The sequence below is a fragment of the Chaetomium strumarium genome (assembly GCF_033439665.1).
Source record: "Chaetomium strumarium strain CBS 333.67 chromosome Unknown B0T15scaffold_1, whole genome shotgun sequence".
In the NCBI taxonomy this organism is placed as follows: Eukaryota; Fungi; Ascomycota; class Sordariomycetes; order Sordariales; family Chaetomiaceae; genus Chaetomium; species Chaetomium strumarium.
The window spans coordinates 1,861,966-1,882,539 of record NW_026944429.1 but is presented as its reverse complement, the minus strand read 5'-3'; the positions used below and the strand labels follow the sequence as shown (position 1 = coordinate 1,882,539).

At 56.4% G+C, this 20,574-nt stretch overlaps 7 protein-coding genes across 7 annotated transcripts; 6 read left to right on the top strand and 1 right to left on the bottom strand.

The window, feature by feature from the left end:
* Positions 1-646: 646 nt before the first annotated feature.
* B0T15DRAFT_388224 (glycoside hydrolase family 26 protein) lies at positions 647-2,263 on the top strand (the record flags this gene model as incomplete). Its single annotated transcript, XM_062864434.1, has 3 exons — positions 647-815; positions 883-1,886; positions 1,955-2,263. The coding sequence occupies 3 exons, from the start codon at positions 647-649 to the stop codon at positions 2,261-2,263; spliced, it is 1,482 nt and encodes a 493-aa protein (XP_062725675.1).
* A 759-nt stretch (positions 2,264-3,022) lies between these two features.
* On the top strand, positions 3,023-4,383 carry B0T15DRAFT_17362 (zinc-binding ribosomal protein). Its single transcript, XM_062862220.1, has 3 exons — positions 3,023-3,297; positions 3,389-3,453; positions 3,950-4,383. Exons 1-3 carry the CDS (start codon positions 3,082-3,084, stop codon positions 3,987-3,989), a joined length of 321 nt encoding a protein of 106 aa, XP_062725674.1. The 5' UTR covers positions 3,023-3,081; the 3' UTR covers positions 3,990-4,383.
* Positions 4,384-4,965: 582 nt separating this feature from the next.
* On the top strand, positions 4,966-9,398 carry B0T15DRAFT_516806 (uncharacterized protein). Its single transcript, XM_062868279.1, has 2 exons — positions 4,966-8,774; positions 8,873-9,398. Exons 1-2 carry the CDS (start codon positions 5,315-5,317, stop codon positions 9,334-9,336), a joined length of 3,924 nt encoding a protein of 1,307 aa, XP_062725673.1. The 5' UTR covers positions 4,966-5,314; the 3' UTR covers positions 9,337-9,398.
* Positions 9,399-10,097, top strand: B0T15DRAFT_516805 (uncharacterized protein). The gene has a single exon (XM_062868278.1). The coding sequence runs from the start codon at positions 9,509-9,511 to the stop codon at positions 10,082-10,084; it is 576 nt and encodes a 191-aa protein (XP_062725672.1). The 5' UTR covers positions 9,399-9,508; the 3' UTR covers positions 10,085-10,097.
* A 791-nt stretch (positions 10,098-10,888) lies between these two features.
* On the top strand, positions 10,889-13,068 carry B0T15DRAFT_516801 (uncharacterized protein). Its single transcript, XM_062868277.1, has 5 exons — positions 10,889-11,672; positions 11,757-11,852; positions 11,950-12,120; positions 12,251-12,486; positions 12,593-13,068. Exons 1-5 carry the CDS (start codon positions 11,372-11,374, stop codon positions 12,929-12,931), a joined length of 1,143 nt encoding a protein of 380 aa, XP_062725671.1. The 5' UTR covers positions 10,889-11,371; the 3' UTR covers positions 12,932-13,068.
* Positions 13,069-15,318: 2,250 nt separating this feature from the next.
* B0T15DRAFT_17255 (uncharacterized protein) lies at positions 15,319-17,267 on the top strand. Its single transcript, XM_062862209.1, has one exon. It carries the CDS (start codon positions 15,447-15,449, stop codon positions 16,926-16,928), a length of 1,482 nt encoding a protein of 493 aa, XP_062725670.1. The 5' UTR covers positions 15,319-15,446; the 3' UTR covers positions 16,929-17,267.
* A 1,364-nt stretch (positions 17,268-18,631) lies between these two features.
* On the bottom strand, positions 18,632-20,327 carry B0T15DRAFT_516789 (uncharacterized protein). The gene is made up of 3 exons (XM_062868276.1): positions 20,130-20,327; positions 19,374-20,041; positions 18,632-19,281 (listed from the first exon to the last, which is right to left on the bottom strand). Exons 2-3 carry the CDS (start codon positions 19,958-19,960, stop codon positions 18,882-18,884), a joined length of 987 nt encoding a protein of 328 aa, XP_062725669.1. The 5' UTR covers positions 19,961-20,041; positions 20,130-20,327; the 3' UTR covers positions 18,632-18,881.
* Positions 20,328-20,574: the final 247 nt, after the last annotated feature.

Genomic DNA, 20,574 nt, shown 5'->3' with positions numbered 1-20,574 from the left:
AGAAAGATGTCGTCATTACTAGCCCTTTAGTTGCACATCAGTGCCTTCAATAAACAGAAGTTTCTAGCCTTGCACCGACACACTTCGTAAGGTGCCCGCCAAAGACACTGATCGTTGTTGTGCAGACCCTCTTCTATTCTACAGTCATTATGTCGAGACCACCAGGTACTACTAGTAGCGGGCCGGGATGCCGTGACTGAAACCAAGCGATGCCAAGCCGGATTCAGAAAGTTAAAGGTTATTCCTTCCTGGCACTCTTCGTAGCCCTTCGATGCGGAAATTCGGACGAGGGGGAAGAAAATATCCTGATCTGGGGACCCTTCCGGCTAGCCAAGAGCTTGCGATGGGAAACCATCCTAATTCTCCGCGAATGTGCCAGCGAGTTCTGAGGCTTTTGCGGTGGAATAACCCGGATTGCTTCAACGGAGCATTACCCTCCGACATTAGTAGCTCACAAACAACGAACCCCACAAATCAAGAGCTTGTCGCTCACATCTTGGTGTAGGAAATTCTGCCCGGTGTATCAACGTAGTAGGACGTGGCATATGGGTTTGCGGTATATTTAGTAATTAGATGGAAGGATTAGCACTCACCTAGCTTCGGTCCCCGTCGTGTCTTGGACTCGTGGACATGAACAGCATCCATAATGGCGGGAACACTCAAGCTCCTCCTGTGCGGCATCGTAGCGCTCGCTACAGGCACGCATGCGGCACCAAGATGCCGGGCAACCCCAGATGATGCAGCTCGAACCTTTGAGGCTGAAGATGCAGTGCTGAGCGGGACAAGTGTTGACACAGCACAGTCCGGGTTCACCGGTGAGTAATTCAGGTCTTCATGGACACTTATTGCCATGGTAAGTTGCTAACATGCTTTGAATCTTAGGCACTGGCTATGTCACCGGCTTCGACCAGGCAACGGACAAGATCACGTTTACCGTCAACAGTACCACCACCCGACTGTATGACCTCAGCATCCGGGTGGCCGCCATTTACGGCGACAAGCACACCTCGGTCGTCCTCAACGGCGGGGCAAGCAGCGATGTGTCTTTCCCAGCCAGCGACACGTGGACCAATATCGCGGCCGGGCAGCTTCTCCTCAACCAAGGGTCCAACACCATCGAAATTGTCAGCAACTGGGGATGGTATCTCGTCGACTCCATCACTGTCACTCCTTCGGTGCCGCGCCCACCTCACCAGATCAACCCAGCACCCGTGAACCCGGCAACCGACAACAACGCCAGGGCTCTGTACAACTACCTCCGCTCCATCTACGGCACCAAGATCATCTCAGGCCAACAGGAACTCTCGTGGTCGAACTGGATCGCAGAGCAGACAGGCAAAACCCCGGCGCTCGTCTCGGTGGACCTGATGGACTACTCACCATCGCGTGTTGAGAAGGGTACCAAGGGGACTGCCGTCGAAGAGGCAATCGAGCACAGCAACCGAGGCGGCATCATCTCGGTGCTCTGGCACTGGAACGCGCCGACGGGCCTCTACGACACCGAGGAGCACCGTTGGTGGAGCGGATTCTACACGGACGCCACCGATTTCGATGTGGAGGCGGCCCTCAGCTCGACTACCAACGCCAACTACACGCTTCTCATCCGGGACATTGACGCCATTGCCGTCCAGCTCAAGCGGCTGCAGTCAGCCGGTGTTCCCGTCCTGTTCCGACCGCTGCACGAGGCCGAGGGCGGTTGGTTCTGGTGGGGCGCTAAGGGCCCGGAGCCGGCCAAGAAGCTGTGGGCGCTGCTGTACGACCGGCTGACCAACTACCACAAGATCAACAACCTGCTCTGGGTCTGGAACTCGATCCAGCCCGAGTGGTATCCCGGAGACAACACGGTTGACATCCTGAGCGCCGATGTCTACGCGCAGGGCAACGGGGTGAGTGCGAGAGAGCCTTGGCTGACGTTTGACGAACTTGGAACCATAAAGGCTGACTGCGACCTTAGCCCATGTCCACGCAGTACAACCAACTCACTGATCTGGGCAAAGACAAGAAGATGATCGCCGCGGCCGAGGTGGGCTCGGCGCCTCTCCCGGACCTGCTGCAGGCCTATGAGGCTCATTGGCTCTGGTTCGCTGTCTGGGGTGACACCTTCATCAACAACCCTAGCTATAACACACTGGATGCCCTTAAACAAGTGAGTTCGCCGTTTGGATGTCATGATGAAGGTTCTCAGAGACTTACACCGTGCCAGATCTACACCAGCGACTATGTTCTAACCCTAGACGAGATTCAGGGTTGGCGGGGTGGATGATGTGCCACAAATCGTCGTCGGTACTCTCAGTGAAAGGCAATGAAGGCTGCAAATCTGTAATGAGCGCTTGCGGTCTCGAGAAGGGGCGGGGAAGGGGCGGGGAAGGGGCGGGGATTATCTCAGTGTCTGGCTGGATCTCGGGATCACTAAAGCCGTGTGCCGTGTACAAAGCCGCGGCCCTGAGATGTAGAACTCAACGGCAATGCGGGATAACTTACGGCGCCCTGGATTCGTCGAGTTCTGAACTCGTAGTTCCATAGCGCGGTCATTCCAAGTGTCGCTGTTGCATATCAATAACCCTAGCCCACTTACACCTCCATTTATAAGTCCTGCAAGAGAGTTTGGTGAGGTGGTATCCGGATTTCGTACTCGTGCACCCCGGGATAGAGGGTTGCGAGCTCCAATATATCTAGGCTTGGGAGGCCACGAACATGACATGGTCTTCTGCCACGACGAGAAAGTTCAACAGCAATAACACTGTAGATTCCGTACGTCAATCGGCATCGTTGATGTTGCGTTTGGAATTCGGAGTCTTGAGACTCTTTAACTGGTGTGGGTGAGGGGCGAGGTGGGGCAAAGGGTCGGGAAGCTCAAATCGGGTTCCAGCTCCGCTACCCGTTTAGGTAAGGCACGTATTGCAGCGGAATTTACCGGCACGGGTCATCTTTCGACCGTGCACCCACACACGCACCGCAGCCCTGGTCGAAATTTGCAAATTCGGCGAAAAACCACTAGAGGGGGGAACCGAACCGACCGACGACATCCCGCCACGACCACCAACCTCACCACATCCCAACGACCGGACTCAGCCCGTCAAAATGGTGAACGTTCCTAAGACCCGGAAGACCTACTGCAAGGGCCGCGACTGCGGCAAGCACACCCTGCACAAGGTCACTCAGTACAAGGCCGGCAAGGCTTCGGCATTCGCGCAAGGCAAGCGCCGTTACGACCGCAAGCAGTCCGGTTACGGTGGTCAGACCAAGCCCGTCTTCCACAAGAAGGCGAAGACCACCAAGAAGATCGTGCTCCGGCTGGTGAGAATGACCCGCCCCGTCGTTTGTCGGAAGGTTTTGGGGATGATGGGGGGAGAGGCAGGAAAGTCGCTAAACTGGGGTTGTTGGACAGGAATGCTCGGTCTGCAAGACCAAGAAGCAGCTGCCGCTGAAGCGGTGCAAGCACTTCGAGCTTGGGTGAGTTTTTCTCCAACCTGCATTGTGTTTCGTTTTGCCTGTTTCGAGAGGGACCGCCGGAAGCATTCGATACCGCGACTTCCCAATCCGACGGTGCCAGCAGCGGCATACCGAGTCTCGACGAAACTCTGCGACCGATCTTTTACCAGAGACGATGGAAAGTGGGGGATATGTAACGCTTGCTCGGAGCGACGGTACTCGAATGGCGAAGATGGGTAGGCATTTGATGGGGACTGCAGAGCTTTGCGGTTCTGTCCAAGCTCTGCGACGCATCATGGCGATATGAGGAGGGTCTGAGCGATGCTCTCTTACGGCAGACCTCAGACGGCCGCGATTTGCCGAGCCCGCTCATCAGAATTAAGCGGGATGAAGCGACCGTTCCAGGGCCGTCCAGGCTTCTATAACGCAGCCTTACATGTCAGCATCGATTTGCACCGGCGGTCCCTCCTAATCTGGCGCAGCGTTCTGGGCGGCTGGTTCTGACACTCGGGGATAGTGGTGACAAGAAGACCAAGGGTGCTGCCCTCGTGTTCTAAGCGTCTTGCGGTCGGGGAAGTCGGCGGTGACGGAATAAGGACATGGCCTCCGGGTTTTCTTGGAAGCTGGCCTTGCATGGCTCTGCCCGCCATGTGTTGGGAATCCAAAAAGCGATTTCGATCTTGACATGGGGGAGTCGGGCATAGAGGAACATGTACATGGGCATGGGTGGTTCGGACGCGGAACAACAAGCACAATACCATCCTCGGGGCGTTTCGTCTGCGCTTTTATTCACGAATAATGCTTCTGGTTCTCAACGCGTCCGTTTTCTAGTCACCCGCAAGCTCTTGTGTCTTGGCCAGTATCTCGCGGGGCGAAGGATGGCGCCCGTAGCTTCTGAATGACAAGCTATCTCCGTCATCCGTGGTTGGTGCTCTTTCCCGACTCGTCTGTGAAGCCCGAAAACAGGCCAAGGTTGAACAAGGTGTTCCCCTCCGGTGGTCCGGTAGCACTGAAGCGGAAGGGGCCGCGTCGAAGTCTAGGTACATTCCCAAGGCGCCCGTCTTGCGACACGACGCTCTTCAGCGATCAATATTACTGCGCTTCGTACCGCTAGAACGGCCCTCATTCCCACTAACGTGAATGGTCCAGACTTGGCGCTCAGGTCACTGGGAGTCAGAAGTCTCGCTCCATGGTATCTGGAAGAAATCTCCGACCCAGCCTATGGACACTACCTCGCGCCACGGGGATGGTCGACAGCATTGGCACTGCCGAAGGTGGCGGCAGATGCAGCTGCAACGGAAATATCTGAACGTCCCAGTCGGCTACGCTGTGTCACCCCCATCGCTGGCTCATAAAGCCGTCACCAATCCCGACACGACAAGCAGTTCCACGAAGATGGTGTGATTCCCTAGCATGGTCCAGCCCTGTCGCGGCCAAAGCCATCGCCAAGACGGCGGAGTAGCTACGGGCTATGAGGGGCCAGGAGGTTGAAATAAAGTCATGGGAGACAAAAAAAAAAAAAAAAGGGTGGACCAGGCCTTCAGCCGCACTGCGGCCGGTCGGGCTTCGGGAGACGGTGAAGCCAGACCATGCGAGGCCATTTGCCTAATATGGGTGTGCCAGTTTCCAGCCCTACAGCTGGCTTCTGGGGCTCACATGCATACTCCATTCGGTTGAAGCGTCATGGGAGGTTGTGCATGCGGCTAACATAGAACGGATCACATCAACGTCGACTCTGGAGGGGGGGATCAGCAACAGCAAGCAGCCGGGACAGCAGACTGAAAGCACCAGGGTCCTAAGTCTGCTATACACCGTCTCGGATACCGGTTCACGCTCTCGGGACCGGGAAACTTCTGTCAAACAAGCTCGCAACCGGGAAGACATGCAGCAGCCGTTCATCTACCGACCAGTCGAGCGAGGTCCTTACGAGTACAGCATCCAGGCCACCGAAGATCGTTATGAAAGGCCGGTCGACGATGCTGTCTACGGCCCGAGCACTCCCGTATGGCGGTCTGGGAGCACGCCGAACTACAAGCCAAAGGCGCTCCGATGGCCCTTCATCAGCACAGTCATTGCCATGCTGCTCGTGGCCATTGTGCTGGTCATCGTTGCTGTGAAACAGATGCCAGACTCGGACACAGACGTCAAGATCCTGGGTTTACACCCAAACGCCTCACAGCCCGTCCGGTTTGCTCGAGATGTACCCAGTAACACATCAGTTTCCGCGACGTACGAGCTTACGACTGACGCGCCAACTCTGTCTAACCCTGCTACTGTGATCACAACTCCCTCGCAGACCCCGAAGACAAGTGTGACCTCGAGTGAGGAGGATAATAGTGTGCTAGCTCAAGGTGTTACGACCACGCCATCTCAGCAAGGAACGGCGACAACGGCTGCGGCGTCTACATCGACCCAACCACCTGCCGAGACCATAGCATACTCCTCCAGTCTAGCATCCTCTGGTCCAGCATCCTCCTCGACTCCGTCATCTTCCAATCCAGCGTCCTCCTCTGGTCCAGCATCTTCCACGAGTCCAGTATCCTCCTCGGATCCTCCATCCTCCTCCCGCCCAACATCCTCAATCCCTTCTTCTGCCGAGAATAGAGAAACGACAACTACCTCCAACCTGTCTTCGGGGACTGTGAGCAACAACGATCTAAATCTCCTAGGTGCTACGACGGACTCCTTCTCAAACACTCTCGTCATGTCTACCACCACGACAGCCAGCCTGCCCAGCGGTGCGCAGTTGATGCCCGTTTCCGTGTCCGTGTCGAGGTTTACCACCAACATCACGGTCCCTGTCACAACAAGCACCTACACAACGGTGGTCACCACCACCGAGACGATCCAGTTCAGCAGCGACATTACGCAGGAGAGCACCTTTGTTTCCACTGTGACCAACGTCGATACCACAACGTTCCTGTCGTACTTCACGGTCACTGGCACAGAAGACAACACACCCACCAAGACATTGTGGACGACGATGACCAACACTGGCTTGACGACCTTCACTGCAACGGTAACAACCCCCGTGGTGGGGACGACCGTGGTGACTGCGTCCAGAACCATTACGGCCACGAGCACCATTACCGGCGTCGTTATCCCCAGCACGGGCGAGGTTACCATTACTTACTACGCCACCGTCTTTCCCCCGAATACGCCGCCGACCGTTGCTCAGCCACCGCCGCAGCCTATCACGGTGACAGATGTTCAGGTTGTTGATGGGACTACCATAGCTGTTGTGCACACCCAAGCGCCAGTCGTCGTCGCGGTTCCCTCAGACGAGGTCAAGACCCAAGTTGTTGGGCAACAGGTCAGCACAGGGGTGGTCCGGGTGCCAGGGTCTGTTGTGACGAGCGTTGTGGTGATCACGCCGTCGGCGGGGAGGCAGGGCGAGGTGGTCACGAACTTGGGCGGCACTCCTGTGACTGTTATCGATTCCCCGGGCCCAGTAACGTTGGTGACGGCGGTCGATGGCGTGCAGTGTACCATTGTCGAGACACGTCCGCCTCAGACAGTTATCCGCATGGAGGGCGGAGTCCTCACCACGATCACGGCCGGGCAGCCAGTCACACAAAGCGTTGTGAACAATGTCGGGGGTACACCCGTCACACAAGTCGTCGTGACCACGCCCGCTGGGCCGCCATATCAACCCATCTCTTACACGGTGGTGAGAGATGCCGGGGGAGGAACTCTGGTCACCGAGGTCATCGTCACCACTCCAGCAGGGCCTCCCGGCCAGCCGATCACTTACACCGCTGTCGATGTCGTAGGGGGCACGCCCGTCACACAGCTCGTGGTCACAACGCTCGATCTCGAAGGAGCTGCAGTCCTACCTGTTTCCTACACCATCACCACCAATGTCGGCGGCACCCCGACCGTCATCACCCTCACCCCAAGCCCGACGACCATCGTGGAGACCGTCAATGGCACCCCGGTAACCCGGGTCACGACTCCGCCGGTGACCAGCTTCACCACCACCGTGGGAGGCACGCTTGCCACCCAAATCTTGGTCACAACTCCAACCGGCACGGAGCCCATCACCCTCACCCTCGTCTCCACACCCGGAGATTCGCTCAGCACCTTTACCACCACAATCCCTCCCACCACCTTCCTGACCACCATATCGGGCAGTCTACGGACCATCACTTCGACCCCGTCCCCGAGCACCAGCTTCTCCACGAGACAGCGCTCCACGCGGACCTTCACCTCCACCTCCACCCCAACAACAGCAACAGCAATCGCTTCCGCCACCGCAACCAACCCCCCGCCGGGCCCCTCCGTCGTCCCGTCGTCAACCCGAGTATACCGGTGGACCGAAGCCGACATCTTCGTGGGCACCTTCCTACCCACCCTGCTCGGCGTAGCCCTAGTGATCCCGCTGCGGATCATCGACCTCAACGCGAAGCTGTACCAGCCCTTCCAGACGCTGGCCCGGCCGGGCGGCGGGTTCGGCGCCGAGACGCTGCTCCTGCAGTACACGGGCCTGACGTCGGGCTTCCTCACCCCGCTCGTCGTAACCACGCTACTGCGACCCGGCCACGCGCCGGTGCCCTTTCTCACCACGCTCATGGTGCTGTGCGCCTCCTTCATGGTGCCCCTCGCCACCGAGGCCGTGGGGCTCAAGCTGCATGGCGAATGCTACCTCAATACGGCGAGTCCAGGCTGTGGGCCCGCGTTGGGCGTGAGTCCCGTGCCGGCGTACGCGCTGGTCGGGCTGATGGGCGCGGTGGTGGTGATGCTGGTGCTAGTGCTGGCTTGTCTGGGGAGGTGGGTGACGGGGTTGCATGCCAATCCGTGGAATCTCGCCGGGGCGGCGTCGCTAGTGGCCGGGAATGAGCAGCTCCATGTGGGACAGGGGAGCGAAGCGGCCATGCGTCGCGCCATGGCGGATAAGCGGTATGGTTTGGGGTACTTTACCAATGCCGCTGGGAGGGAAGACTACGGGATTGTGTTGCTGGACGAGGCCGGGCGGGGTCTGCGGGAGGATCGAAGGAGGGGTGATGGCGAGACAGATGATATGTTGGGTGGTGGTGGTGACGATGATGATGACCCCGCGGCAATGGTGGCCAAATGGGGCGGCGATGGTGGTCTTAGTCGAGGGTGCAGCCACCAGCAGGAGCTGCCCTTCATGACGCTGCGGTATCCCTGGCGGATCGCCTTCGCCCTCTTCCAGCTGGCCGTGCTCATCTTCGTCATCTACTACCACGCCTACTACCGCGGCGGCATCCGCGACAACGGCCGGCTCTGGCTGTTCCTGAACGCCAACACCTTCGGCGTGCGTTTTGTGTCGGCCGTCATCGGCGTCATCATCGCCTTCGGCTGGCAATCCTTCTTTCTCAGTAAGTCCTACTAAGCCTTCGTCCGCCCTTGGGGCCCCCCCTCTCCCAACCTTTCCCCAGTAATTTCCTACCTACTAGTAGTACTAAGTACAAAACAGGCGTAAGCACAATGACGCCCTTCCTCCTCCTCTCCCGCTCCACGCAGCCGCCCACCACCTCCTCATCATCCATCCTCCTCACCCCGTCCACCAACCCCTTCTCGGGCTTCTACTCGGCCCTCCGCCACCGCCAGCCCTTCCTGCTCGCCGTCTCCCTGGCCGCCATCCTGTCCGAGTTCCTCCCCGTCGTGCTCTCCAACGTGCCCTTCCACCTCGCCCAGACGCGCACGGCCGCCACGGTCTGCGCCGTGCTGAGCTGTGTCTCGCTGGCCCTCATGCTCGCCGTGCTGCTGGCCGGTGGGAGCTTGTTTCTCGTGCGGTGCCCGCCCATGCCCGTCGACCCGCGCTGTATCGCGGGCATGCTGTGGTATGTGTCCCGGAGCAGCGCCCGGATGCTGGACGATTTCGAGGGGGTGGCGAGGTTGGAGGGGGGTGTGATGATGATGAGAGGGCGCGGAGGGTGAGGGAGATGGGGAGGAGGTGTTTCTATGGCGTTCTGGCGGCGGCGTCTACGGGGGAGGGAGGAGCAGGAGGGGGGAGGTTGGGGGTAGATTGTGATGCTGAGGGGACTGGGTATTGCGGCGCCGGTGGTCAGTCAGCAGAGGTCGACGGAGTGGGATTGAGTACCGGAGAGGTATGCCGGTGAGGGATGTATGCCTGATGTTCGATGATGCAATGGTTGGCGTGTGCTTCTCATCTTTCTCTTCTACTCTTTCTTTCCCTTTGGTTCTTCTTTCCTTTCACCGTCCCTGTAGACATGAGGACCGTGAGGTTGTGGATGTGGAGCCTGTGTGTTTTTTCCTTCTCTCGTATGTGACCAGCGTTGGAGATGATCTCGGCTATGGCGCTTCGATTGAGGTGTTGTTCTGTCCTTTCCTCCAGTTACACTACAATGGTGGAGTTTCTTGGTTACCTATGGTGTTTGCGTATAGAAAGGGGTCAGGATCAATTTGTTTGGCGCAACCTGTTGGAATACCATGGCTTGGACATTCCCCCGAAGAAGGATCATTGTTCCATGTGTCTTGCAATACTAGCAACGTCCAACCCATTTCTCTCGTTCCAGGTGTTGAGGTTGTGCATTATCACCGTTTTCAAGGGAACACAGTTCAATGGAGTCATGGACTGTCTCTGTGGCTTGGATCGGCGATTTTACGGCAGAGTCACGAACAGAACAATCATACTCCGTACGGCTACCTCAAATCGAACTGCTGATGCTCCTCCGAGGATTGAAGTCCTGGAAACGAGCAAGCTTAACTCGGCATCCTGGTCGATATAACTGCAACTGCGGGATGCCGAGCGATGTTTCCTTGGATAGCCCCACCCGCACTTGTCGGAATCAACAAAGTGGGCGGCTTGCAGATGCTGCACTCCTTGTTGGATCGCCAAAGTGGTCTGATATTTTGCCCCGAAATGCCGGATCGGGAAAGCCCAGGTTTCCCTGGACTGTGCGGCCTGCAATGTCTCGGTGGTTCTTTGCTGGGTCCAATGAGACACAAAGGTGAGCAGACTTTGCTGGTGACGGTCTATCACTATCAACCTTCAACCGCATGTCTTTGGTCACAGCGGGAGATGATCGATGCAAGCCCGATATTGCCGGCACCTTGGTCGTGGTAGCATGGCTACTACCATAGCTGTGCATCGCAGTTACCAATGACTACCTAGCTATGACGACATTGAATTCGATTTTCGTACACGTAACATCTCAATCCTAACCTACCTTACCTTCGCAAGAATGTTTGCCCAGCAGGTTCTTCTATCATAACAACTCAAGAGAACAACAGTATGAAGAACATCGAGACGTCCGGACGCCGGACGACGGGAAGAGTACCCAGCCTCAGGCAATAATAGGAAATGCTTTGCGGCCTCGTATGTGCTTGTACCAGTGGACACAGCCGCTTACTGGCTCACACACCATCTCTCAATCGAGACATCCGCATATGCCAAGTCGGCCTAGAAATCCAGGACCATGGTTCTGTTATCTCATAGGCAACCCGCGGTCTCAATTCCGTACTCTGCATTCACTAGTGTAAGGCCCCCTGCTCTGTCTGGTAGTTCTGTTATTCGCAGTTCTCCTCACCTGGCACCGTGATGTGGTGATTAATATCATCGATCCTTTATCATTATTATCCCGCCGCATTTTTGGATATCCAGAATCTGTCAGACTCAAATATGCCCATTACCCACCCATCAACCACACATCGCTGCCCTGGATCCAAGTATTTCACACTCAGGAGTTGTGGCAAAAGCCTCTCTCCTCTCTTTCATGGTCTAGCGTTGGCTTGGGGTAAATGCTGTAGTCATGCACATCCAGCCAATGATCCAAAGCCGGCTAAACGGCCCATCTCTTAGGGGCAAACCGGACTCCGCAGTGAGCCATAATATCGTTAGATGTTGAATCTTTAAAGTGTTAACTTTTACGCCCAGTTGTTCACAACTCCAAAGCCACGCATTGCGAATCCTCGCGGCATAGTAGCACTAATCTTTGAATTTGCGGTCACAATGGCTCCCATCAAAGTCGGCATCATCGGCTACGGCTTCGCAACAAAATGCTTCCATCTGCCCTACATCCTCCCCAACCCGGAGCTCGAGGTCTACGCCTTCTTACAGCGGGCAGCGCCTCCCAGCGAGACATCGCAGAAGACGCCGGTCTGGGGCCACTGCACCGTCGACTTCCCGCAAGCGAAACACTATAGGACAGCGGACGAGTTCTTCGCCGACGGACAGGTTGAACTGGTTGTTGTGCTTACTTCAACCGCGCATGGAGAATACGTCGAGAAGGCACTCCTTGCGGGGAAGCATGGTGGGTCGATACTAATAACGAGATGGTTCCGATATTGCGTCAAGAGAGATATCTGTGTGGGCTGACGGGTGATGGGAATCGAAGTGGTTGTTGAGAAGCCGTTCGTTCCGACTAGTGCTGAGGCCGATAGACTCATTGCCCTGGCCAAGGAGAAGGGCAAGGTCTTGACAGTTTTCCACAGTCAGTTGAGAACCTCCCTCTCCCCCTCCTGCCTTACAAAAGCCCGGTTTCCTCTTCCCTGAGCTCATGTGTGTGTGTGTGTGCACGATAATCCCAGATCGGCGGTTCGACAGTGATTTCCGTACGCTCCATCACCTCATGAACCAGGGTGCGCTTGGCGATGTGCTGGAAGCAGACATCCACTTCGACTATCCCGACCCGGGCTGGATCTCGGGGTGGGCGGGGAAAATAGAATACATCCCTGGCGAGGGCATGACATTCGGGCTTGGTAAGCTCTCCCTCCCTCTCTCTTATTACACAAAATTAGTACTCTATCCCGGTGTAATTTTATTATATTGTGTGTGGGCGGGAATGTCAGGAACTATGCAGCTTAAGCAGCAGTCATGACACGTTTCTAGGCACGCACACACTTGACCAAGCACTGTACCTTTTCGGTCGGCCTGCTTCGGTGACGGGGTTCTTGCGCTCCAACCGGGGCGTCGAGAGCGAGATCGACGACACGTTCACCATCATCCTGCAGTACTCTGGTGGGAAGCACAAGAGCCTCCTGGTTACGGTGAAGACGGCTATTGTCACCGTCATGAAGGATCAGCTGCGGTTCTTCGTTCGAGGCACCCAGGGGACTTATCTGAAGGTGAGACAACTCCCCACTTCCTAAGGCCATGTTCGTTGTGAAAAGGGGGGGAAAGGGGTAAAGGGAAGGAGGGTGAGGATATCCATCGTTAATAACAAGGATGCAGTTTGGGACATGTCCGCAAGAGAGCCAGGCCATCGCTGCACCAGGGCAGCCGGCAACCCGCCCGGACTGGGGTGTCGAAGACCCAAGGATATGGGGCACTCTCACCACGCGAACCGAGTTCGACGCGGAAAGCCAGCGTTTTGACGAGGGCAGCAAGACGTACGTTGGCCAGTACCCTAGTCTGCCGGGCTGGTATAGGGGATATTACGAGAACGTAGCGGCGGCCATTCGGGGAAGGGAAGACGTCTTTGTGAAACCGGAGACGGCAAGGGACGGGCTGAGGATCATCGAGCTGGCGAGGGAGTCGCATGAGAAGGGCTGCACTGTTGCTTGGTCATAGTTAGAACTTAGACCGAGTCTACCCAGAGGGCTCCTTCTCATCGGTGATTTGCCGTATACAATACATACCTTACATGACAAGCAGCTGCGCAGGCCTTGTGGCCCTAGTGGTGACCGGGCGTCAGGCATGGCTTCCCCACCTACTGTAGATGCATGCGGAGGGCAAGAAATGGAAGCGACTAGCGCACAACAATGGGGCTGATACCACAGTACAGGGTGTAGGTATATGATAAATCCTGAGTTCCTACATGTAATAACTGCAAGCAATGGGGCCCCAGACCCGGTGCTGACTTCAGCGCTACCGTCCAAACTAGTGCGAAAGATGGTAACGCGCCATTCCTCTCTCTTAATTGAATTCCGGTTTTGAAGTTTCATTGCATGGGGGAGGAGGGGTTGATCTCGACGATTCCAAGATCCGCGCCGATTCTGCACAAAGGGTGCTGGGGACCAGCCTGGGGTGCCGTTCGGCAGTCACAACTCGAATCCACTAGTGGAAATCAACGTCCGTGGACGACATCATGATAGGTCGATGATAGGCCCTCGCGGGCGCTCGCGAGCCCGAGGCCATACACCGTTATCCTGCGTTCGTTTAAGTGGTGTGCATACACTATTCTAGATTCTGCGCAAACTGTCACACCAAGACGGCAGCAACCTGCTGGAGCGTTTGATGGCAGTTGGACTAACCTTGGTCTAGAGTCCAGACAGTTGTCAATTGGCCCGCAGCCAACTCGATGAACAAGCATTCAGATTCGACACACCAAGACAACCGTGATAAACCCCAGCTTTCGAGTCTTCGAGAGCCATTGGGACTCATTAGCGCAGTCAGGAACTGCTACTACTAGCGTTTCGTCCCATCGCCAACTTGTTGGGGCCCCTTGAGCTCGTTTATCTTCCCGGTACCCAGCTCGAGCTTGATCGGACCGGCGATCCTACGCTTTGACGAAGGACTGCGTAAGAGTTCGGACAGACTAGCGTCGCCGGAACCAACGGCAGATCGGACATTATCGAGACATGATAAACCTACATTAGATGCAGTAGCGCTAATCCAGTCTCGTCCATTACGACAGGGTAGTGGCGGCAATAGACAACCGGTGAGAAGACTCGAAGACACCACGCTGCTCCCAAGTTCCGCTCCTACCTTGCCCATCTCATGCTGCGGATCACTGCCGTATTCACTTACTAAGGCCCTTGACGTCAAATCAAAAAACCGTTAGGCAGTTGTTGCCGGCATTGGAGCAGACGCAGGTTTATTTTGCACCCTCGCTAGGACTTGCAAATTCACCTTCTGGGGGGGTTGAGACTTTGGAGGCCCCCCGCTTACCCTACACGACCCTACAAGTGGGCTTTCTCTCAGAGAACCCCCTCCCCCGCCGGAGATCCAGGCTCGAGTCGACGATGTCCACTGTCGCTGAGATAGCAAGGATCAAGGGGCGATGATCATTGCGCCATGGATAAGTGGCACCAGGACCTTTCCAGTCACGAAAGTGCCAGACATGAGACAATATTATCTTGAAGTTCTTAACCCAGCCACGGCGGATGTCATAGCGGATGTCGGTAGGAAGAAGCAAGAAGCAGTGTCTCGGGAGCCGTGCTCGGGAACAGCGAGCGGTCCGAAATCGACCTTCGCCCGAACAGATCGCGGATAATTGGTCATGGCGGGGAAGGCGATCTCCGTGTGTGGGCTTGACCCAGTGAGGCCGCTGGGCAGACTTGTGGAGCGCAAAGTGCAAAGCCACCAATCAAACTTGTTTGATCTGCTGCTCGCCAATCATCGCCAAGTGCATGAGCCCACGTTACATCCAAAGCGTTGGCTTGGCCCTACATATCCGCGCTAGTACTAGCGCAGTTCGAGGTACACAGGCACGACAGGGTCAGAAGCCTGGGACGACTGTGACTTCCATCATGGAAGCCAAGCCGACATCGCCATTCGTGGCTTGTGGAATCGCCCCCTTCATGCAACCCATCGTGTATGTAATCCAGACATCATGACAAAGTCCTTATCGTTGACGTCCATGTCCTGCAGCCGCAGCAGCCATTGCGTATTTGCGCCATGTGGGCCGATGTGGTGCAGTTGACCTCAAGGTGTGTGAATGGAGGCGAGTGCATTGGCAGATTGGGAATGGGGAGTGGTGGCTATTCCCGTCACCCCCCGTCTGCTTGCTCTGGACTAACGTCCCATCCCCTGGAATCCTAGATTCAATCTCAGGACGGTCGTCGTGCTTAGTGCTTACTGGCTCGAGCCTCGACGGGTTACGATGAGTCGTGGACTTGACGATTGGCACAGAAGCAGTAGCAGACCTCTCAGCTTCATTCTCTTGCTTCTGCATCTATTCCTCGTCTGAGTCTGACCTACTTGTTTGTTGTTGTACAACATACAAGACTTCTTTCACAGCGCTTGTCCAATCGAACAAACCAACGCGGCGGACGTTGGCCGTCAACTCAAGCCTTCGGCGTGGAGCAGAGTGCCATTCAATCCAGTCATTACATTACTCGTCTGTCCCCCCAAGTTTGCCAAGATGGCGTACCGAGTTGCCAGCCCCGAGTTTCGAGCGTCCAATTCCCAATTGCTCTTCCAAGCTGCGTCGGTGCCCATCACCCGCACGACGCTCCAAGATGAGGCCTTCGGTGGTGAGTCCATGGCGACGCTCTACCAAGCAATGATGCCGATGGAATGGCGCCAACCCCTTGATTCTCGAGAGGGGTATCCGTACACTCCGGCCTCCGCCCAATGGTTCCAACCGCCAAGCTTCAGCGGCAGCAACACCTCGAACGACAGTTTCGTGTCGGAGCTGCCCGAGACGGACGCAGTGCAATGGATCCCGAGCACACATGCTCCAGGCGTCGTTGGAGAGGTTATCATGCCTCACGAACTTAGTGTGCAATCCGCTGTCGGCGCTGGCTATTTTCTCTTGCCCCCTGAGGCCGGCCCGTCGTCAAGTCTCTTCGCCTCGGTGCCCCTGGAGCACCGCGAGTGGGCCCGACTACCGGATTACCAGCGTCAACCGACAGGCGAGTATGGCACTGGCCATGACAGGAAGAGAAGAGCGGATCCGCATACTGATGCGGACGAGGAAGTGGTGGGGCCGAGGAAGAAAAGGGGGCGCGCGCCGGCACCGATTCAGACAGCTGAAGCCAACGCCGCTCTGCCGAGATACACCCCCATCATCAGCCGGGCTTCAACCTCGGACATGAGCCATGCACCAACCACGCCATCACCGCCAAACAGCGCGACCGTCCCTCCATTTGACCTGGCCGACGCCTACTATTCGGGCTCCCACTATCAGCTCGGCGGCGGCACCGCAACGGCAGCACCTAGCTTGGGCACCGCGTTCACCCCCGGCCAGACCGCTTTTCCGGAGTCGCCGAGACGGAAGGGGTTCCGCACCAGGCGCTCTTCTTCCGACGCTGCTGTAAGCACGGCGAGCACGGCGAGGAGCACTCCCAGCCACAGCACAACAACAAGCTCGACAACGACGAGCTCAACATTCCCAACACGACCAGTCACCCCTATTGATAATCATAGGGGTAGTACAAGTACATCCCCAAGCAAACCCGCCGCCCAGGCCGCCCAATCATCAAACTCGCGAGTGAGCGTCCTGGGTCAAGCCAGCCGGACGACGACAACACAGTCCCAAACCCGCGACCGCAACCGCGCAGCCGCCTCGCGCTACCGCGCCAAGACGCAGGCCGCCTTGGCCCAGCTGGAGGCGACCGAGCGCGAGGTCAGCGTGCGGCGCCAGTCGCTGCTGACCTGCGCGAGCCAGCTGCGCGACGAGCTCTTCCGGCTCAAGAACGAGCTGCTCCGCCACGCCGGCTGCGACTGCCCCCTGATCCAAGGCTACCTCAGCCACGCGGCCGAGGTCGCCTCGGCCGCGTTCCGGCAGCACCATTCGAATGAGACTGGGAATGGTAGTAATGGAAGTGCAAGTGGAAGTGGAAGGCTCGGTCGAGATCAGCCTGATCAGGTCGTCGTGGCCAGGAGTGATCTGCGGGCATAATACCGCAAAGTATTTGCATTTTGTGTTATCGGTTTCTCGGCCAGGGGGTTAGGGTATAAGGAAGGTCGGTAGGGCACTACTAGTAGTACTAGTAGCTTGTGTCGACGGGTTTCAGTTTGAAATATTGGGGTTGTAACATGATGATGATGAATGATGATGATAAATAGGGTGCAGGGTCGCGCGGTCTAGCCTCTCGACCGAACTTAGAGGCGGCGGTCTTGCTTGGGGCGATGGGAGTATTGTTTTGGGTATTACCTGGGTTCAAAAGCTTGGCTAGGGCCTCGAAAGAGTTGCCCGGTGCGGGAGGTCGGTGTGTGATGACAGCTTGATGTCATGGCCATGAATATTATGAGACGATGATGAATGTATCGGAGGCTGTATTGTAGCGAGGAGTTGAGCAAGGGAAAAACCAAGATTTTGATTCCGAGCCGGTGGAATACAACTGGGTTTTTGATTCTTTGATGTCGTCGATGTGTCTCTCGCTTGCTGTCTGGTGATGAGTGTTTCGCCTGGCCGTTCCTTCAAGGTTGCCCTATCTGATCAATCTGGTGTTATAGCCAGCACTATAGCGTTAGGTATCGCGTTAAGATATCTAGACCGCCTCGAATGCCAGTTGAGCCGGCTCGCTGTTGCGTTGCCGACTTGCGTGATAGCCATCTGTATTACCCTGGGTAACTCTCAATCCAACGGCAGTCCCGACCTTGCGTCATGGGGCCGGACACGTATGATGTGCCAGCACGGCGAGCATTCATGCTGCCGGTTCCACCTGCCTAGGTGGACAAGGGGTCGGGGCCGTTGACTCGCTAGTCTCAAGTACACCTCAGCCTTGGAAGCGTGGATCGATGATGGGTGAAGAGCTGGGGTCCTGTCGTGACTCAGGCAGGATTGGAGGTGGCATCGGACGAGGATAGGGTAGGCCGTTGGGGGTAGGGATAAGAAGCAACTTATACGTACCTTGTATATAGGTGAGGTACGGCAAATGTACCGAAGTAAAGCTAGGTAGTCTGTTCCGAGTTCAAGGTACGACGAAGTCGCATGATGTTGCAAAGGGGATCGGGAAGGGACGCAAGCAAGGCTCAAGCTGAACCATGGACCAGGCAGATGGCGGTACTGGGCTGTAAAAGCCAGAAGTAGATTAACAACGATGGCAAGTCCCCTCATTATTTCTGGTAGGTTGTAAGGGCAAGGGAAGTGCGACCCAATCGAAGAACCTCATGCAAGATGGCGCGGTCCAGGACCGGCATGCGGTTCTTTAATGACTTAAATGCCTCCCGCGGCAAGCCATGCAGGTACAGCTCACCTCATCGGTCTATGACCAAGTAGGTCCGCAGGGAATGCGAGAGTCGGATGTGAGGGCGGTCTATATGTGCTACTCTTCATGTGATTGTGAACCAGTCAGGTAGGCAGCCACGCGGCGCGACCACGGTCCTGCCTTGTTCACCAATGACTTCATCGGTATCGGGCAAGCCCGCCCTGGCAATTCAACGGTCGGTGTTGAGGGCCAACGAGGCTTCACCAACCGCTCCACACTACATTACCACACCGCTGCCACTGAGGGGTGAGGATGAGCCGGTTTCTTCGAGGTGACTGGGACTCGGAGCAGATTTCCCGAACCATAACCGGACACAAGCTCCGTGTGTCACCACTACCCCTCTTCTGTGTGACGTGACGACAGCGCTTATAGAAACCCCTCACGGTTGGCGTGTTGTTTGATATTGAAACCAAGTCTCACATGGCACTCAAGCGTGGTTCTGCGGCCCAGCTGTAATTTTTTGGAGGTGGCCCGAAATCATAGGCTAAATCGCCCCTGAAGGCGGCACAAGGATATCGCTGAGGGTGAAATAGCTCAGCCTTCCGTTTGGGACGAACTTGCAAGAAAGAAAAATCCTGGTAGTAGGGCCACATATATGAGCCTTCAACCAGGCTTCAATATGTTATCATACTCTCTAGTTCTCAGCTGGCGCTCGCTCCCCGTCGCCAACTGGTGGCCGTCATAATCGCCCTCTGCCGATCGCTTCGCTCCTTCCGGTCCCGTCCTTCCTGACCGTCCTGTTGCTGCCTGTCCGTTGCAGGCTGACTGGACTCGCGAGAGCCGTCAGTTGCTCTCTCTGCTCTCTTCCAGTCCTGGCTAAACCCTCTATCTACTGGTTCTACTCTCTTCCATCCCTCGTCAGTCCACTTACTTCTCGTGAAACTGACACGCAGGTTGCCCCCTTTGAACGGCGTTCCGTGCAATACATTGGCCGCTCGCTCAGCCTCTTCAATAGTACGGAAATCGACGAAACAGTAATGGTGATGGCCTGTCATGGACCGGGTTTCCGCTCGTGGGGTGATCCGCTTCCCAATGGCGACGCTGAAGAGCGATGTGTAAGCAATGTCGGCTACAAGACAACAAAAGTATTGGGACCCCCCAATACGGGGGGCAAAACAGGACCAGCCACATACTACTCGAAGCCCTCCAGGAGCTTTTGCATCTCTGTGTCGTGATGCTCTTGATTGATCATCATATCGAGACCTCCGATGAAGAGCTGGGTCTTGTCTCTGCTGCCGCGACGCTTCCTCATATCCAGATGCTGCAGTGCCACGCGCGGGCCCTGTTCCTCTGCTCGCGGCGGCGCATTTGGGTCCGCGTTCTCATCGCCCCCTTTCCAGTCCCCCCACCGCTGGAACATAGGTTTATACTCGGCGCCACGACTCCCGCGCCAGCGGGACTGGGCAGGCGTCTTGGGATGGCACGGCCCGACCTTGACGGGGCGGTTGAAGAGAGGCGTGTTGGGCAGCGAGCCCAGCGCCCGTTCGGCCTCCTCCCGCGTCTTGAACTCGACGAAGCAGTAGCCCGGATTCCTGCCGCTCACGGGGTCGACGGAAATATGCAGCTTCTCAAACGACTCGCCAAACCCGGTCCGCCTCAGCAGATCTTCAACGTCGTTGGGCTTGACCGTGTAGAGCAGATTGCCCAGGTATATACGCCGACCCTCTGAGAGCGCATCGCGCTGCTGCGGTTCGGAACGGATGTCCATGGTGAATGTCATTGGTGAATGATACTGTGTTGCCGTGTCGTGTCCTGCTCACAGTCACAACTCACCAAAGTCTCGGTGGATGCTCGGTTGAGCCTGCTCACCGCCCACCGCAAAAAAGCATGAAAATTTCAGAATGGATGCGGTCTAGAGACGGAGCTTGTGGGTTTTGGTGGGTACTAACTGGGAAGAGACTGGTGTGGTGTTCTATCATCCATGCGGTTTGCCACGCCCAATGGCAGCCCAACAAACGATTGGCGAACTTGAAACGTTCACCAGTTCATAAGGACAGCCCAAGTGGAATGAATACCATAGTCAAGCAGCTAAAACAAAAAATGAAAAAGGTGAAGCAAAATATACATACAACACCGAGGATTCCCCAGTCGTCACCGACCTGAGTACTGATTCGGCTCTTGGTAGCTTATCTAAGGGAGAGCGGACGGGATCCCGAGCTTTCTACCAGATATGGTCGTATGTGATTGAATGGAAGCTGAGAGCGGTTCATGAGGAAGGTGGCAGCGTGTGGAGTAAAATCTACTACCAGAACTTAGCAGCACTCCATCGCTTCGAGTTAACAGTCTTACTTACCTTAGATACTCACTCCTACCATTACGGGGCGGCTAGATGTG

Bases quoted from the DNA above. Each gene is read 5' to 3' on its own strand.
- B0T15DRAFT_17255 (XM_062862209.1), top strand. From the start codon at position 15,447: ATGGCGTACCGAGTTGCCAGCCCCGAGTTTCGAGCGTCCAATTCCCAA.
- B0T15DRAFT_516805 (XM_062868278.1), top strand. From the start codon at position 9,509: ATGCCGGTGAGGGATGTATGCCTGATGTTCGATGATGCAATGGTTGGC.
- B0T15DRAFT_516806 (XM_062868279.1), top strand. From the start codon at position 5,315: ATGCAGCAGCCGTTCATCTACCGACCAGTCGAGCGAGGTCCTTACGAG. The intron at 8,775-8,872 runs GTAAGTCCTACT...AGTACAAAACAG, and splicing joins CTGGCAATCCTTCTTTCTCA to GCGTAAGCACAATGACGCCC.
- B0T15DRAFT_516801 (XM_062868277.1), top strand. From the start codon at position 11,372: ATGGCTCCCATCAAAGTCGGCATCATCGGCTACGGCTTCGCAACAAAA. The intron at 11,673-11,756 runs GTGGGTCGATAC...TGGGAATCGAAG, and splicing joins ACTCCTTGCGGGGAAGCATG to TGGTTGTTGAGAAGCCGTTC. The intron at 12,487-12,592 runs GTGAGACAACTC...ACAAGGATGCAG, and splicing joins CCCAGGGGACTTATCTGAAG to TTTGGGACATGTCCGCAAGA.
- B0T15DRAFT_516789 (XM_062868276.1), bottom strand. From the start codon at position 19,960: ATGACATTCACCATGGACATCCGTTCCGAACCGCAGCAGCGCGATGCG. The intron at 19,282-19,373 runs GTATGTGGCTGG...ATCGCTCTTCAG, and splicing joins CTCCTGGAGGGCTTCGAGTA to CGTCGCCATTGGGAAGCGGA.
- B0T15DRAFT_17362 (XM_062862220.1), top strand. From the start codon at position 3,082: ATGGTGAACGTTCCTAAGACCCGGAAGACCTACTGCAAGGGCCGCGAC. The intron at 3,298-3,388 runs GTGAGAATGACC...GTTGTTGGACAG, and splicing joins AGAAGATCGTGCTCCGGCTG to GAATGCTCGGTCTGCAAGAC. The intron at 3,454-3,949 runs GTGAGTTTTTCT...ACTCGGGGATAG, and splicing joins TGCAAGCACTTCGAGCTTGG to TGGTGACAAGAAGACCAAGG.